A 19,805-nucleotide genomic window follows, 5' to 3' on the forward strand; every position below is an offset into this window, starting at 1 on the left:
ACAGAATCCACATATTCCTGCCAGTTTTAATATCTATTTTGTAATCAACAAGTGTGTAACCCCGGTCAAAGTTTGACACTTCTCTGGCCATTATCTCCGTAACCGTTCAACTTTGGACATAGGTGTTTTGGGTTATATCGGCATACTTTAACATAAGGAACACCCTCCCGAAGTTTGGCACATTCCTCCTGGGACACCCTGTATATATAAGTCGCACGATATCGACAGCGGTTTTCTGTCACCTGGGTACAGACTGCTCTAAAAACACAAATCTAATCCTTTACTGAAGTAAAAGTCACTCAGTGCTTCGTCAGTATGCATTACTGCAATGAAATCGATTATCAGTGGTTGGAGAAAGATCGTTCTGAAAGCACAATTTTTATCAGGGTTGGCGCAATCCTGAATACCGCTCCATGCGACAAGAAGCTCCTTCCACACAGCTGAAAACAGTCCCGCTTTCTAAACGCTCCTCACACTTAACAACACAAAATTCGCAGACACTGTGACGAAAACTAACTCTTATTTACATTTTTGCTTAACATGTGTAGGTGACTACCAATTAATGGTCAATATAAAGAAATTAGCAACGAAAAGTAAAGACAAGAAAGAAGAAGGCTGTGTTCCTCCTAAAATTATGGCATCCCAGGAGGCCGCTTGGTTCTCCCGTGTTGACACTCTGATCGTCTGTTTGTTTGTTTTGTTAACTGACGCTGTTTCTTCCAGTGTCTGGACAGCAGCAGTATTTTCGCATCCAGCCCAAGGACGTGAAGGTGCACGAGGGAGGCGAAGCCTTGCTGGAGTGTGAAGTGACGAACCAAGCTGGACAGGTGCAATGGACCAAGGACGGCTTCGCTCTAGGTAACTCATCGCGTTGATTATCAGTACATCTATTGTACTCGTACGTCTGTACATATTCTGTGCGCCTAGAAACAAACAAAAGTCGTTTCAGATTTATTTCACTTGTTGATACAAAATGACATGTCCCCAGCATCAACCTGAAATTTATGGTACATCCAGCCCATTTTAGTACCATTTATTAATTATTGATAGACGTACATATAAAAATAAAAAGCACTTCTCTTTATTCGAAAATTACTTTTAAAGAAACGAAGTACACAAATAACCGTAAAATATTAGTCAAATTTTATGTGTTTCTTTCGAAATTTATTTCCTACAAAATCTTTGATTAAATTGTCGTAATACATCTTGCAATGCAATAGTCTTAACTGTTAAAATTGCTGAAATTGTTAATTTCTCTTAGATATGACAGACCGCAAGAAATGTTTCACCCATTTAAAGGTGTTTAACGACCTCAAACCCGTTGCATCTTGTAAGAATAATATTAAAAAAGAGGGTTTTCTCTATATTTTGAAATGTGCCAGTAAGGCCATCAATAACGAACCTTTGAAGTGTAGTAGAAGATTTCGATATCATAATTGTCTGCTGTTGATAAAATGCAGAAGATGATGCAAAAAAACAGGACCAATATTCTCTGGTTTTATGTTCAGCAATTTCTTAATGTTGTCTTCTGTGTTCGCCTTGTCGTTTTCTTACAAAAAGAAAGCAAAATATATCCAAAATTTATTTCGTACACTATTTTTTTTCCAGTTGTAAAATTAATTCACCAAGAATCATATTAACAATTTTGAACGATCGATTTTTGTTTCCCCTCTAAAATAATAAATGTGTCTTTAGTTTCATTAAATATATTTAAAAAACACAATTTCCCCTTATACGGACGTCTTTTGAGTATGCATCGCGATTGCTATATATTTCGTTAAAGAAAATGCTTTCTTTTGTAAGGATAACATTCGTTTCTTACTCCGATGACGGAAGTCTGGAGAGAAGTCCACAATTCTGCAGTCATCAGTAACTAACCATATTTCCACCGCATTGATTTGCTAACAGAATTCATTCTTTGCAACACACGATTTCAGAGAACTGTTAGGACAGCGCTGTCATATTTCGCAAGCTTTCTCAGACAGAATGGCATGGGTTGTTGCAGTCAGCCTTGTATACTTAGTTTCTTGCGCCCCTTTCCTTTGCTGTAGATGTGATCTTACTGCATTCCATTGATGTATACACGCTGATAAAGTCTGTGCTCTTTCTGAACAGAATTGGGACACCTCGTGACGTCAGTGTAAGACTCAGCAGCCCTGTTTCTTGGCAGATCTGACATTGACTGAAACACGGAATGTAGACATCTGTGGGTCTTTCATTTTTCAGTCTTTCCCGGAAACCTGAGTATTTCCCAGACGTGTTGGGGGCGTTGTTTAAACACTTTACCTTCTACCACCCTTAATACTAAGACCCATCGTTTCAATAAATCTTGAGACGGTTTTCATTAGACGTTTAGACACGCTTCGGGGAGTGGAGGAGTGATTCCTCCGTTTGGTTTCACGTGTCTTCAGATATCAGCAAACTGACCTACGTTGCATATGTTTCGAGGCACGGCTATGATTATAGTGAAGTACTTACCATGTCTTACTCCATCAGCAAAAGGTTTTCGGAGACGGTCAGCCACGGCAACAAGGAATTTGTTGTAAATTTGATGAGATGAATAAATAGTTGTAGCAGAACCAGAGTGCATCTAGAAGTGTGGGTGACGTCAAAGTAGATGTTCTGTGGCTGCATGCGTATAACCTGGGCTAAAACATGCGCCACTCATCTGTAGTTCCTGATCACTGTTCTGCAGATCGGCCATAACAAATAGCAGGTCATCAACTGTCTGAAGCACCAACTTATTATATATGGACAAATACCGTCTTAAGTGCAACAATTTTATTGTAGTTTTTACTTCTTTTTCCTCCTCCACACTACATGTTTCGGCCCTAAATGGCCATCATCAGGTGTGTATCACTCACGTAACTGTTACACTGCTTGTTAAAAATGTAAAAATCCCAGTCTTTCTAATTGTATAAAATCTTTGTTAATCTACACGCGTCGATTTGATTTTTAAATTAGCACTTTTTAAACCTTAATTCAAGTTAAAATGTCTATAAGATCTTTGTTGCACTTTGTTGCACTTAAGACGGTATTTGTCCATATATATTGTGTGAGTGTAACAGGATGCTGAAATATAATATTGTAAGCACCAACTTCTCCTCTGTCACTGGCCATTCTCCCAAATTTATGGTAAGGGCGAATTTGTCCCTATGCTTAACTAATTAAGTACTATACCACGAAGACGCATGGGGGTGTGAATGCTTAGATCCACGTATTCTTTGCCTCGGTACTAGTTGAAGATAAGTGGTCAGCTTCACGCCATGGCCGCGTTACCCCCGGGGGAGACCCCTCCCTCACTGCCTCTTAGATAGGAGGCTGGGTGGGCCGTAGAACCAGGCTGGGCGACGTGGAGAAGAGGAAAATATTGTTATCAAAAAGCATTTCACATTCCCTGCATGTATGGCCGCTTTCTCTTACAGTGGGAGCTAATATTACCTTGTACTTCCCCGTAGCCTTCAGTTTTCTTCACCGAGTCTACATTACAAGACAAATTTCTCTACGCCACTCCACCTTTCACTTTAGCCCAAATGTCCCCTGTTTGAGATCGGGGTGACGTGGAGGCAGTAGTGTTTCCTCCACTTTCCCCAGAATACCCTACATCTTGTGGCTAAAACTGTTTTATCAGTTCATAAGTAGTAGGCTTCTACATGTTATAGATAACTGGAATTCCTTCCCTTTGAAGCCAGCCCCTCATGTATTGTTCGGTTGAGTTGGAATTCGGAACTTTGTTTATCTTCACGTTATGGCATGGGGTGTTATCGAGTTGGGTCGTTAAGTTCGGAACAAGTTTCCCTCTTACCCATTTCTCATAATTTTGTTGGTTCATCTGATGATGGTAATCTCCTGTTGCCTGATGGGATTTCCACATTAACGGAGCAGTTGGGACAGAACCGATTTCTCCCACAGCATGGGTAATAATGAGACTTACCCCTTTGATACTGTGTAAGAGGAATATGAAACGTGACATTGCTTCATTGCGTCAGAAGCAGAGGAGATGTCAACATTTGAAACTAAAAAACATTTACTATTTCCCGTTGGTCAAATCTGTCTCTACCCATTGCTCGTACATAGCCGATTCTGTTTGCTCGAATATAATTTCTTCAGTCAATTTATTTATTCTGCTTCCATATGAAACTGATAGCTCTGTAACGAGCCTAGTATTAATCTTCCCATGTCGGACGTTAATGGTCTCTTTATTTCTGAACTAAAACCATCTTTCAATATGGAGTCTCATCGAATTCGTCTAAATCCAGAACATTTCTGTTCCGTTTTTATTTTTTTTGAGGTGGGGGGGGGGGTTGAAAATAGGCACCTTCGCCAGATTCAAGCTTCCTACATTTTCGCTCAGTTCACTACATACTGCTGTGCCATACGAGAATACATATTTTGTCTTTTATGCTGTCAGCTGAACTTGTTTTGTTGGGACAGTCGAGGAACCCTGCGCCATTTCTTTTTGCATAGCCGTAAACATATTGTTGCTTCCCCAGTCTGAACCAGCAGCTCAATCACTTTTTCATTTTGGGGATATCACGAGGCATGACTCACACTAATTAGCTATTAAACATGTTTACTCAGTATCGAGAAAATAGTCACGAAGTCTGAAACTTGAAAATACGATTCTTGAGAGAGGCCGCTAGCGCATTTAGCAGTCACGTTATGCGCTGCGTGGCGAGCCGAATGTTTCCTCTGCAGCTACAGCGAGACCGTACGCATGCACAACAGGTTTTAAAAAAGCCAATGAACTGGATCTCTTGTTTTTCCTTGCGCTCTTTCCGTTCGCGTTCCTTTTCCGTTTTCCACTTCCCGACGCAAAACGTTTCATATTATGCTTCCAAGTAACAGGTTTCATATGTTCCTGCTCAATAAGTCACATTTCATAATTATATACAGATAAAGTGTGAAATAAAACGCGTACTCTCAGGAAGCAAAGAGAACCCAACTACAGTGCTGATTCAGTTCAAGTGATCATTGCTGTCCAGCGTGACGTCTCAGTCGTTGCACCGTAATTGGGGGGGGGGAAATGAAGAGTGAAAAACGCAATAAACTAAAGACCGTATATAATGCGATGTTTGCGATGTGTTATATACCCTTAATTAAACCGCAAGATATTTCATTGGTAAGGATGATATGATAACTTATAAGCACTATTCTTTCGTCTGAACTGAAATTTTATTTTATTTTTTTTTAATTTGAAACTCGGGGGGGTCCTTCAACCAAACGGGGCCCTACTCCTGCGCGTCCTGCGAATATCTGCAAATTCGCCGCTGGTTTTGTTCATCTGTTTAAATTTACTTTGATATTTTTTGGTTTCGACAAGTTGTTGTCATTTTTATTTTCCACATATTATAAACACTTGCTGTTTTGCCGGTAGATTGTCACCTTTGTATCACAGCCCATCCTTTAATCATCTCTTGACATCGGCGCCGGTGTTTGCATCTACATGGTTTCGGCTTTATTCTAGCGTGAAATATTTGACAAGTTATCCCTCCATTCCGTTTCATCTCTGTCGGTAAAGGTGTCATTGACCCTGTGCCCCAATTCTTCGATTCCTCTTGCGCATGCTCCTCTGCATGAATATTCTCATGTTTCCGCGCTGCTTACGTATGCGTTGTGTTGCTTTAAAATGGGCTAGCGCACATAATTTAGTCAAGGACTGAATGGGTTTAGTTTATATTATGTTAGTCACGTTAAGGGACATGAGATTAGTATCTGTGCCTCGAAATTGGGTTTCTTTTTTTATTTTTCGTATGTTGTAAACCCGTGCCCCTACATTATCTTCCTTGCCCCCGTGACGTAATGACATGGTCAATGTTGGAGTCAAATTCGATGCCCCCGTTGGTGCGCTGTATGTATTCAGTGTCTCCATTCCCTTGGAAAATATTTTCGACAAGCGTTTGTGTCGGCGTCTTTACACTTCTATTCTCATAATTGCTCTCTGTTGTGGGAGTTACCAAAGCCAATTTCGGTTTAGTCATCTGCGCCTTTTTTTAAATGTATATTGTTTCATTTTCTATATTTGTTTATAAAGGCCGTGGGGATTTGTTGCGCTGATCACGTGAGACCCTCTATCCCTAACTTCGCCGACAAGCGGCGGTCGCTCGGTCGGTATAGTTCGCTTGCGGTCTACAGGGCATGGAGTTTTTTATATTCGTTTATAAAACATACCTGAAAAAAATTATCAGTTCTGAAGTGTTTGCATCAGTGAAGGCTACGTTGACATAATGTTCTTAGAATTAAACTATAAGAAGTCACGTACTTATAGAACAACTGACTACTGGGCACAATATAAATTTTATTAGTCTTATAGTTTCTGCCTAGTCTTCAGTTTACATGCCTTAATGGAATATACTATCACGTGTCTGAGTGTCACTCTCGACGTGGTTTGGATTGGTGAATGGATTTATTGACCACTTATACACTCGACTCGGAACTACAGACACTTACAAGCGCTAACGCTGATCTACACAATACACAAAACACTAGAGCACCCGCTAAGTCTTCTCAGTTTGCTTTCACTAGCCGCATCCTGGTAACGAATCTTAACAGTGGAGATTCTGCAGCTTCTGTGGTCTCGCCGTTGCCCTCCGGTTAACGCTTTACAACTGAAGTGTCAACTTAATTATAGAGCAACTTTTCTCAGCCTCCCTCTCAGAACTCGACTGATTCATTGCCCCAGCCCTCCTGGTTATAACTTATCGGTACGGACCACATAAAAACACTTTTCTTCTAAGGCGCGTTCGTGTCCATTGCAGCGGGAACGTGTTTACCTGGCTGTTGCCCAGAAATGGGTTGTGTAACCCCGTTTATTAAGATTCTGCTGCCCTAGGAACGGGCTTTGTTTTGCGACCGTTACCCCGCAACGGGTCTACACGCTACAATACTTATGCCTGAAACAGTATGTTGTTCCATTCAAGGCTGAAACTCACTTCCTTCATTATACCCTAACTGCATAAGTCTACTCCAACACTTGTTTCACCTGATACCATTAGATTGAAACCAGCCTTCTCATTCACCATGATCAGGCAAGATTGTAACAGATGGTTTATGAAACGAGTCAGTTGATAACATTTTGATATCATTAATACCACGTAGAACTGGTTATTTGTGGGCCTACCTCGACGCTCTGAAATTCTGTGTTTTCTTTGTTCATTGCAGTTAAATCTGAGAGTTCCATAAAGACTTCCTCTTCATTCGTAACACATGGTGAAGGGTCCCTAGAGCCCTCTGATAATGCATTTAATGGATTTAGAGAATAATTTCAAGAACATGAAATATTTTGTTTGCCTAGAAGGAAGGTTTGTAACAGATTATTGAGGTGTTACTTGCCTGGCCTAAGTAGAGTTGATGTGTTTAGATTGTCATGGCTGCCCAGCAGAGTATCTCTGATCTATAACATTATCTGTGTATTCAGGACCAGGACTACTGTACAAAATCAAAAAATATCTGCCCATCGCTTATTTCCACTTACTAAAATCCTATATAAATGGCAGAGAGTTCAGAACGAGAATCAATAATAGTATATCTAACAATTTTGCCATAAAATTAGGTGTACCACAAGGCAGTGTCTTAGGCCCACTACTTTATTTACTGTATACAGCAGACCTACCAGTCAATGCCAACACAACAATGGGCACATTTGCGGATGATACCGTGTTCCTCTCAGCCAACACAGATCCAGCAATAGCTACCTTCACTTTGCAAAATCATCTCAATCAAATACAAGAGTGGACAAATACATGGAAAATAAAAATCAACGAAACCAAGTCAGTGCAAGTAAACTTCAGTCTAAGAAGAGAACAATGTCCTGCAGTTTTCTTTAATAACATACAAATACCTGAATCACCCAGCACAAAATACTTAGGTATTCCTCTAGACAACCATCTAACCTGGAAGGAACACATTACTAAAAAACGCAAACAGATTGATTTAAGAATCAAGGATATGCATTGGTTAATTGGAAGAAATTCCCAGCTCTCATTAGACAACAAAATCTTACTTTACAAAACAATAATAAAACCAATTTGGGTATATGGAGTGGAAATATGGGGATGTGCTAGCAAAACCAGTATTTCCATAATCCAAAGATGTCAGTCAAAGATACTACGTATGATTACTAACGCCCCACGGTATGGTTCCAATATAACACTCCATGAAGACCTGAAAGTGCCGCTAGTAAAGTAAGTTATAAAATGGAAAAGCACAAGATACCTGAACAAAACAGAAGGACATGAGAACGTACTAATGCAACCGCTACTGGAACCAGGCAATAGACGAAGAATAAAAAGGAATTGGCCAGCCGACCTGAGAGAGGGTTAACGAGAACTTATCTCTGGATAAGCCCTCTCCACGTCACGAAGAATACTACAGCTAATTAGCTTATAGAATCAAATGTAATTCTGATTGCTAATTTTATGTAATAAAAAATGTATTCAGGAAGTACCTGTTTCATTCTCAGTCTATTCTGGTTTCCATCTTCACGTATTTCCCACTGATTGCAGGTGTGTGAGTTTAGAGTGATAGTACTTTATCAAACAGCAGCATCCCTTTCCCCTTTTGCTTTAAATATACATACTGTTCGGCTTACCATAGTTTCCTGGTATAAGCATCCACTTATCCAGTCATCCAATTAGCAAGTTGCACAGCAGTAAAGCTGTACCGTAAATTGCAGCTTGCATCTGGGAGGTACCCAATTTGAATCCAATGGAAGACAGGCTATCCAGACAGAGATTTCTTCAGCTCCAAAGGTTTGCTGGACCGCCTCTGTGGTCCAGTGGTCAGAGTTTCTGTTTACAGACCCAGAGGTCCCGGGTTCGTTTCCAGGTGCTACCAGATTTTCTGAGAATTACTGGGTCTAGAACGGGGTCCACTCAGCCTCGTGACGATAATTGAGGAACTACTTGAATGGAAAAGTAGCTGCTAGGGGTTCCGGTCTAGAAAACCGAGATTAACGGCCGTGGGGATTCTTTGCGCTGACCACGCGACACCCTCTATCCACTAAAGTTGCCACCTACTTCTCCGACAAATCGCGGTCACTCGGTCGGTATAGTTCGCTTGCAGACTACAGGCCATGGATTTTTTTTCAAAGATTTGCTGAGTTTTTCCATGCAAATTCTTTGGCAGTGCCTTAAATCATGTCAGTATTATTTCCTTCCTTCATCCCTCCCGATTTATCATGTGTGTTCATCGTACTGAAATCTCACTCTACGTTATTTAACCTTAGATATTTCTACAGCTTCATAAAATAACTGAAATATCAACCCATCTAAAAACTCTGTAATTTGAACTGGACATCTGTATCCCCTGTATGCAAACAGATTTTTACAGATAGGAACTTCTGTAAAATAAAAAATAAATGATTATTCGATTTATTAACGTCAGTTAGTTAATTCCTGTTGCTCCCTCAAGAGTAGAATGCATCCATGAAAATGAAAAGCCGTTTAATTTAAGTTTCTTTGATCTTATAAACAGACGGTGGGACACCTTGGACAGGGATCAGCCCGTATCAAGGCCGCTACTGACACAGGACAGCACAAATACAGAATAAAAGCAGACAAGACATTCATGCCTCAAGTGGGATTCGAACCCACTATCCAAGTGTTTGAGAGGGTGAAGAAATTTCATGTCTTAGACCATGCGGTCACTGTGATCCATGATTTATTAAGTTACTTGGCACAATGCTTACACCCGGTGTTCACAAGCGAACTTTAGTGTTTCTCAGTATATTTTAATCACTCAAACTGACACATTACACTTTGAGGAAGAACCAGGCAACAGTGGCAACATGTTAAGTGATTATACAACAGCTTTCCAATTGTATGGTTAAAATTGGCCAGCTTAATAGAAGCATCATGTTCTCCTTCTTCCAGTGTGTATTTATGCTTCTTCATATACAGGAAATCCAGAAATTATGGCCCTGTCGATTAGCTACATTACTGGAATTTCCTTGGTTTTCCTCATTCTCCAGGAAGGTTGTCTCTGCCACCCATCCCACCATATTCATGGCAGTGATTCATAATTTGTCTGACATCATAAAACCGATGTCCTTTTCAGAGTATCTGTAAACAAACCATGGCTTTCTTTGAACTCGTGAATATGAATTGTATCAGTTTTGTGTTTTACAAACAGATGAACTTTCAAAATATTAATAGTGTTCGGTGTAGTATTGTTTCACCTGAGATTCCTGAAACTGTGCTTTGTGTTTCATGTATTGATAATGCACATCATAGGTGATGTTAAATGGCAAGAGTGGACCTGACAGCTCTGTGCTTCACTCCTTTCACAGTGCTGTGGAGCTAATTTATACTCATATGTTAATTCTAAAAGTGATGTTTCCATTACAGTGTGTTCTATTGAAAGCTGCTATGTCACGAAAAGATGTGTCCTTTAACATTGCAGATTATTAATCAATAGAGTTTATCCTCCATAACAGACTTTACACTTGAGGTCACATAACATTGCCTGTTGCATTTCTTAAAGATGCATGTAAAAGAAATAAATATGTGAATGTTAAAATATTGAATAGGTCATTTGTGCAGAAAATTGAAAATCATGCAAAATCTTCCAAGAAACTGAATTCAAATTAAATTTCCAAAGTACATAGGAATAACTTTATTTGTTTAAGGAACTACAGTTTGGTAGTATAATATAAAGATCCTATGGAAATAGAAATAGAATATGGACTTTCCATCTCTAATATGGGGGAAAAATTATCAGTCCACGAGAGATTAAGAATAAAATATGAAGCGATTTCCCACCTTTGGTCACTGGCTTTATGACTACTCCATTACCCTGAGATTTAATGGAAAATATCCCACCCTCATAAGAATCTGAAAGTACCTTATTAAAATGGCAGTGCAGACCAACATTAGTCACCGTCTTTTGTGCTCTCGTTTAGCACCTCCTTCTATGCACCTTACACTTCACCAGCCACAAATATCAAACTATGTCTTATTCAACATTATATAACCTTTGCAGCAAGGAGCATATTAAATAGCGTTCAATTGCACTAAACCCTGTGTGGTGTCTCCATCGTCACCAGTCCAGGAACAAGTTGTTATTGAGAATCCTTCCACGGTATCCCTAATATTTTCAAAGTGAGTGAGGCAACAGTACAAAAAAAGAAAAGGCAAAGGTAAAACTGCCCCTGTAACAGGCTGTGAAGCCCATAGGGGTGTGAGAGGTCGAGGCTCCCACATCTTCTAGACAGTCGGTTCACAGATGGCGGTAGTGTTACCAGCCTTACATGCCTTCCACCCTTTCCCCCCCAGCAATCTTCCTGGTACTCATTTCTGTTAGAGGCTGAGTCGACCTCAGGGCCATATTGCGGCTGGAAGGATTAAGTAAATTAAAAAAATTCAGTGGCCTCATCAGGAATCGAACCTGTGACCTTCTGGCTTGTAGCATAGTGCCTCAACCAACTATGCTACCGCGTGCCCTGAGCAGGTGATTAATATTGCAGGATGGTGATTAGTACTTCCATTTAGAATATGCAGGAACCAAAGCACAAGAGAATAAGGAGCAATTGAAACTGAATACTTCATTCCCGGATCAGAGCCAGTGTAAATGTACGGGATGAAAATATAAAGGTGCAAAGGTTAGTCTCCAAGTTGAGGTTTGCTCTTGCAACTTCATGTAATATGAAGCATTGCTGGTAAAACTACACATGCTACTTGGCTTGAATATGTGCAAGGGCTGACTGACATAATGCTATTAAAATAATGGCATATATCAGTCAGTCATTTGCTGAAGTTTTAAATATGTAGTGGCAGCAGTGCTGTGTTTTATGAGTGAAAGAAACATGACAGCAGTTTGGTTGAAGCTTTAGCAATGAGGTTTTACAACTTTGTCAGGCAGATGCTGCATTTTTATTGCTCCCTGCCCACTGTGCTATAGAAGTTAGTTCAAAAGCTGTGAATTAATATGTGTTGGGTTATTGCAGTTCCAATTAGTTACTATAGGATTCTGACGATGGTGTATAACACACTGATATATTGGGTTTTTGGACTTTATCCATGGTCCTGGTTTTTAAGATAACTAATAAAACACGACGTTTCAGAAACTGGATCTGTTTCCGTCCTCAGGTGAAGGAAAACACCTATCTATCTATCCTAGTTCCACGCTTGTATGTGTTTGCAACAATTTGTTATGAATATTTTTCTTATTAGCTCTCATGGACTTAGCCTGGTCTCAGGTGTTTATAATCTTCATGTTTTGTGACATCGGTTTGTCCAGTGATTGAGGCTAGCTCTCTCTAACAGGCCCAAGAGAATAGGTGTTTTCCTTCACCTGAGGACGGAAACAGATCCAGTTTCCGAAACGTCGTGTTTTTATTAATCTTAAAAATCAGGACGATGGATAAAGTCCAAAAACCCAATATATCAGTGCAGTTCCAATGTTTGTTACTTCATAGCTATATTTACAACATAAATTATTTGATTTATAAAGTATTTTCAGGGCCTTAATTGTAGACATCTATATTAGGGTTATCAAACAGCAATTTACACACAACATCAATTTACATATATACAGTATTTAATTAATTACACCCAAGTGATACAACTTGTATGTAGAAGGTAAATGACAAATAGACATGGCCTATGGCATTGAGTTATTTACATACTCAGGGTTTGATCTAGGCTTAGATGGGAGGATGATGCCAAAACTGACATTAAAGAACTAGATTGAGAAAATACAAGCTGTACCAAACGATCTTAGGATAAGGTTCACTTCTGGCCTTTGGTGATGAAATTGAAGAAATCTCAATTTCTATAAAAGGAGGGAATGTATTGTCCACTTGATTAATTGCCGGATGCTTAGTGAAGGCTCTGTATTATAGCTGGATGGTTGATTTGAGTTACAATTGCATTATACAGTGGAGAAACAACAAATTTTTACGAAATGCTGTCAGAAGCCCTTATGAGAACATAGCATTGGAGGTACGTAGTTGTTCCTGTGTCTCTAACTGAGGACTATGCCATGAAGATGTATGTGGGACTGGATGTATAGATGCAAGTGTTACTGACCTCAGGAGTTGTTGAAGGTGAGTGGTCAGCTTTATGCCTCGGCTGCTTTACCCCTGAGAAAAGGGCACCTAGTAACCAATGGATAGGAGGATGAGTGGGTTCCAGAACCGGTATAGATGATGTGGAGAGGAGAAAAATCTTGCTCCTTCTGGGACCTGAACTTCAACCGCTCGGCCGTCCAACTCCTAACTAGTCACTATAGCAACTTCTCTATGCTGGCTCCCAATAAATTGGAGTGAGAAGTCACATTAAAATGGATCTAGCAGGCGAGCAGGTTTAAAAATGTGAATTGGATTGAACTAATTCACGATAGTGTCTGATATGTTCCAGTATTACTTTTTTTAATTATGCTTTTTAAGTGCACAGCATAGCAGGATGATTGTTAATGATGAATTGGGAAGGAAGGATGCCGTAATGGCCGTTCCAGGATATTTCCTGAGTAAGTAAGTGGTGGAAACTACAGAAAACTTCATTCAAGAGAGCTTGTGACCAGATCAAAGTCCAAATTCCATTCTCCCAAATGTGAAGTAGGGATTCTAATCACTTTACTACAATATGTGGCGCATGTACCATCGAGTTATATACTATGTTAGGCAGGCGGTTAGTTTCAGCCTCATGTGCTTGTTTCTGCCACAAAAAAGAACATCATATGAGTTATGTAATTTCCAAACAGGATCAATTGCCGACATCTCGCAGTTGGATAATGCAACTCATAATTCAATTGTTGCGGCCTGTTTCTCACAGGGTTTTCTTTGAACTCACTCATACATTATTGTGATGGATTCATTAATGTGCACAATTGATGTTCATGAGATTAGCCCACAGCTGGGTCAGGGCAGGGTCCAGTTAATTGCTCTAGCATTGTGTATGTCACAGGACTTATTTTTATGCACTAGTTAATTTTGTCTCACATTTTTATATTTCGCGGTTTGTTGATTGTCGGAACTGTGTAATAAAATTACCATTTGATGGATACGAGAGTTGTTGAGAGTTCATATAATAATAAACATACATTGATCACTTAAAATGTTACGCATAACTGAGATATTGTAAAGGACTAATTGATTAGTTTATATATTAACGTATTTAACATCAAATCATATGTGTGACTTACCTAATTGTTTACTGCTCTGTTCTACAGTGAACTGACCTCCTATTGAAGGTTCTGAAGTGCATTCTGTTTAACTGGAAGCTTAAAAAGTCACTCCTTCCTTGACCTGCTCCCTTTTTATAGTCAAAGTCACGGTAGGTAAAATTCTAGAATGTCTGTGGGCAACCACAATGTTCCCCATCCCAAAGACTTCAGAAAGCCCAAGTGCTGTGTGCACAGGCCAGGCAATGTGGTTCCTTCCAGTTCCTTACAGCAAGATGAATCTAGATATTTCCTTTGGATGAAAATCACTTGCAGGGCAGGTGATGCTACCTCACCACTCTCAGTTCCCATGACAACACAGACCCACAATTCAGTTGTATGAACACTTTATTAAGCACAGTTCTTCTCCTTACTTATAGCTGGTATGTATTCCCAGAACTCTGTCTCTCCAACCCATTACTCTAAAATATGATATTACAAAAAAATACTCTACTTTTTATATTCTTTATTAAAAATTATTCTAAAACGTCATGAATTTTATTACCAAACACTCTATAAACAGATTTCTTTCTTCTGGAGTACAACACTGTACAGCTTGTTGAAAGTCATCTGACGTTTCTGAGGACATCACTTCCAAAAACAAAAATCCAACATGAAGCAGGCATTGATATGTTCCTCCAAAATGTTTTTTTGGCTTTCAGCAGACTGTATGGTGTTATATCCCAAAAGGCAGAACTCTTTATGATCACCATGTGAGAACCTTCAAACTTATAAAAGTAAAGTAATATTGCTCCAGCCACATGTAGATTTTGACGTGGAGAAGGGTGTTGATTGCTACACCACTCTCTTGTACCAAACTCCTTGGCACAGACACTGGATATATTGACCGAGTGTTTCTGTAATTTTCCTCAGTGCTTCCAAGGTATTTTAAGGATTATAACTTTAATATTTTATTATTGCTTGCTAGGAATTCCTGTCCAATTAATCATTTGTAATCATCATATTCTTCAGTGCCATTGCATTTGTGCATATAACTTAGCTTAATTAAATATACCAGAATCCAAAATAACCCACCTTTCAGCCTTTTTTCTGAATTCAACCCTGAATTAAGTGCAAGTTCAAATATTGTCTGTAGTCTCTTAGGATATGAAACACATACTTATGATTGTGTCTTTTCCATCCAAAGGTTTCAGTGCCATCATCCCTGGGTTTCCACGCTATTCAGTAGTTGGTGATAGTCGAAATGGTGTATACAACCTGAGGATTGTCAATGCATCACTAAGTGATGATGCAGAATATCAGTGTCAGGTTGGTCCAGCAAGGTTCAACAAAGCAATCCGAGCCAATGCCCGGCTGAGCGTCATATGTGAGTGTGCTTGCATTTATCAAAATACTGGCTATTTTATGCAATATTTCTATTTATTCACCTCCTCCTCTTATTTCTCCTCTTTAGTTTCTGATTATCATACATGTTGATGCTCTATAACAGCAGATTATTCCACTTACATTCTTTAAATCTGTTGGTTTTGAACTTTGAAACACAACATTGTAGCTAAGAGGCAATCCATTAAAATTTCTGACCTTTAACATGTGCAGACTACCTTATAATTTGTGTGGTCATATACAGATTATATGTACTGGAATATGGGCAAATTACAACTTTCAGCATGTTGAAGACATGTTTGGGACAGGCTTCACTGTAATAGCATATCAGACAGTTTCTCAGCAACAAGGCATCTAAATTTTTTGTTGACAAAAATATGTTTCTGTCTTCAGTAACAAATAGTCTGAATTGTAAATTGCAAAGAAAAGTAGGTGTAAGGTTCTAAAGTTTTGTAAGGTGGTATTCCTTTCAGAATTATACAACTTTTAACATACTTTTAGGAAAGAAAAAAGTAACAACATGTGTATTACACAAAGTATTGTGATGTATTAAAGATGGCTAATAATTCAATGTAAAGTAATTAGTATGTAAACTGACACTCCCTAATTCTTTGGAACCCTAATCAGTTGCTTGCCATATTGCTGTTAATTCTTGTTAAATTTAAAAACTACAGAGATGCATTTCATGTTGCTATCTCTTGACTGCAGCTGGATGATAAATACTATTTGATGACTGAGATAAAGCATATAGATTAGTCTGGAGAGCTGGTGGGCAATCTTGCAGTAACTTTGTTTCACATAATGTTGTATTTTAGCGTCCTGTTGTACTGATTCTCGTCCATGATATGTATGTATTGGCTGTCTTGTAGTGCACTCAATCTCACATGTCACTTCACTACATGTTTCGGCATCACTGTGCCATCCTCAGTTGCGTTGTTTACGCTAAGCTATTGCATTGCTCGCCATCATGTGTCATTCATAAAATTATTTAAAATGTACATTCTTCATCAACTATAATAAAATTTGTATACACTAAAACTTGTTAAGGTTTATCATCTTATATGTCTTAATTCAAACTCGCGTATTGTATGATTCTTCCACTATGGGAGTCGTTTTTCCTATATTTTGTGTATACCGTGTCTTGTGATGTGTCTTTCCTTTTTGGCTGCAAGCGTTGTAATTTGTTTCACATATGTGTTGTTCACCCTCAGGATGAACTCCTCTAGCAGCCATGCTACCAGCAACATGTAACCTTGAGAAATTAGCATTTTGAAATATCACTCAATTATCACTCCTATGATAAAACTTTCTGCATGCTTGTCAATTTCTTTCTTTCTTTCTTTCTTTCTTTCCATCTCATATTGCTCATTTCTCTCTCTCATTGTAAATCTGTAAAGTTGTCCCAGGCTTTGCCTCAGGCTCTGCTATTCTGCTCCACAATATTCAGCTTGTAATGGCAGAATTGGATTTAAGGTTCCCATAATTAAAATCCCTCTATCTTTGGCACATATTTTGAATTTTTCTATTACACTCACCCTCCTTAATTTAATCATCCTTACAATAATATGTGGAGGATGTAGATTCCCTCAGGTGGTTGGCAGATTTAATCTCATAGCAGTTCATGCGGATATTTAATGAACAAAGTGGCACTAGGCCAGTTTTCTCTCAAAATACTGCCATTAGCCATTTCATTATTGCTCCATAGCCATCTACTACTCCCCCTGAAAAGAGTGATAGTGTGACTTACCAGCATATTATCACAACCTTGGCTCAGCTGGGGCTTTAGTTCTGACCCAGCACTTGCTCCGACTCAAAGCAGAGAAGTTAAAGTAGTCATAAAATGATGTCACTTATTGTTGCAGCACCTCCGTCCTCTATTGAGATTGTTGATCATGCACCTAATTCCAAGATTGAGATCAGAGAGAACCAGGAATACCAGTTGGAATGTCTAGTGAAGAATTCAAAGCCAGCAGCAAAAATAGTTTGGTACCGAGGCAATGTGGAGTTGAAGTTGGGTGAGTGAACAAGTTCAAATTTCTTTTAACCAATCATATGCAGTGCAGAGGAATTATCAATTAATAACGAAAATTTGTGTTCCATATTCATGTCAAATTCATAATATTAGTTTTATGACCTATTAATATAGTTTCACTGCATCAGTCGGTTACTACATAATACATACTATCCTCAGAATAATAATCTATTTCAATACATGGCATGTAGGTGATGTAAAATGTGCTTGCTTTCAGAACACTAACTCTGTTCTAACTGGTAATGATTTGCAAATTGCATGCAGCACATTTTCATTCCTGCACACAGTTACAGGAAGATTAACATGAAATTGTGCCATTCTACAAATGTGTCTTAATTTTGTTAATTGCATGTTACCATGGTTGATGTCATTACTGTCCTCTCATACTAAGCAAACTTAGCCAGCCTGTCAGTATTGGTATGGAAAAGTCCTCTTTAAGATATACCATACCCATTAATCAGTGCATTAGATTATTAAAAATAATTACTTCTCTATATTATAGTTCCTCTGTGAACTTCATAATTGTGTGTACAGAAACTGAATGGCAGTTCACTTATGCATATGGCAGGAAATAACAACAAAAGACCGTGAGAAAATGTAAATTTTGCAGCCTTAAACACATTGTGAAGTGTGATCATTTTGTATTGAAGTTAACATATGGTATATCCATAATATTTCATGCTGTTCAGCTCAATTGGAAAGATGTTTTCCTGCACTCTTATAAAACTCAGTTCTTGCCCATTCAGATCTGTAAGACTAAAGCTAGTATATTCAGTTGGGCTTGACATACATACAGGCAGTTGCGCACTGCCTGCTGCATTGCTTAATTCCATTTCATATTTTCACATTCCTCTTCCATGAGATACATTTTAGTATTATCCTGTGAACTATGCTCTGATCTCTCATGTGGTTTTCAAACATCATCATCATCATCATTTATTTACATGTCAAAAATCCTTTACAAGGTCGTAAGACTCAGGATATAGACAATAGACCAATATAACAATTAAATATAATAATTACAAAAAATATATTACGTGTTAAAATATTTGTGTAAACATAATTTTAAAATTATAAAATTTGTAATTTAACTTTTCATTAATGATGTATATAATTCCAATGAAATCAATTATCAATCTTCTTAACCCTGTAATAAAAAAATTCATCAATACCATAAAATGAATGTAAATGGAGAAATTGTAATAGTGCTTTCTTGAATCGATTTTTGATTTTGGATAACTGTTTTATTTTGCGTGGAAGAGTATTATAAATTTTGATTCCAAAATACTGTGGACCTTTCTGAAATGCTGTTAGATTTGACGAGGGGAGATGCAAATTTGAACTATTTCTTGTTACAGTTGTATATATATCTGAATTTTCTGCAAATAAATCCATATTATTAACTACAAACATCATCAAAGAATATATATATTGAGAGGGCAGTGGTAATATTTTCAATTGGCTAAAGATTTTTTTACATGAATCTCTGTTTCCAGCTCCCACCATTATTCGAACAGCTCTCTTCTGCAATTTAAAAACACACATACTGAGAGTTCTATTTCCCCAAAAAATCAAACCGTAAGACATTACTGAGTGGAAAAAGGCGTAATACACCATTTTGAGGGCATCAGTATTTAAATACTGTTTGGTTTTCCTAATTATGTAACAGGCTTTATTTAATTTACCTATAATTGAATCTATATGTTTTTTCCAAGATATTGTGTTATCCAGTGTCATACCCAAGAATTTTACCTCATTTGACTCTAATAAAATTTTGTTTCCATATTCAATATTTAATTATGTACATTGCTTGGCCCTGACATGTGTGCTACTGCCTGTCCCATCAATTTTTTTTCTTGTCTAATTACTGCAGCAGGTGAAGAATTCATTACACATTAAAGGGACAGTGTATGTCATCACTTATAAAGAAAATGTGACACAACTTTTCATGGATTGCAGTTTTATGTTGTTGAAGTAAATTGCAGCAAAAATCATTATTATTGTGAAAAATCACACTTCTTGCAATTCTTATTAAAAAAACATAAAGAAATAAAAATGCAAATAATATCTTCTAACTCAGTGATTACCAATATTAATTGTACTAAATTCCTGGGTTTAAATGTTGATAGTACAATGTCATGGAAGGATCATATCACTGAACTGTCATCAAGACTAAATAAGGCTTGTTATGCAATAAGGGCAATAAAACCATTTATGTCTTTAGACTTAATGAAGTCGATCTATCATTCCTATGCACACTCTATTCTAT

The 19,805-nt window shown here is 38.2% G+C and overlaps 1 protein-coding gene across 3 annotated transcripts in view; it reads left to right on the plus strand.

The window, feature by feature from the left end:
- LOC111862247 (nephrin) overlaps nt 1-19,805 on the plus strand; it is a 601,827-nt gene that overhangs the window by 512,606 nt on the left and 69,416 nt on the right. For all 3 annotated transcript variants that reach the window (XM_023847459.2, XM_023847461.2, XM_033750600.1), the window contains exons 2-4: nt 724-858; nt 15,308-15,487; nt 17,367-17,519. In XM_023847459.2, coding sequence (XP_023703227.1) covers nt 724-858; nt 15,308-15,487; nt 17,367-17,519 — 468 coding nt within the window. The remainder of the gene's footprint in view (nt 1-723; nt 859-15,307; nt 15,488-17,366; nt 17,520-19,805) is intronic.

The sequence above is a fragment of the Cryptotermes secundus genome, unplaced genomic scaffold, assembly GCF_002891405.2.
Source record: "Cryptotermes secundus unplaced genomic scaffold, Csec_1.0 scaffold3, whole genome shotgun sequence".
NCBI lineage: Eukaryota > Metazoa > Arthropoda > Insecta > Blattodea > Kalotermitidae > Cryptotermes > Cryptotermes secundus.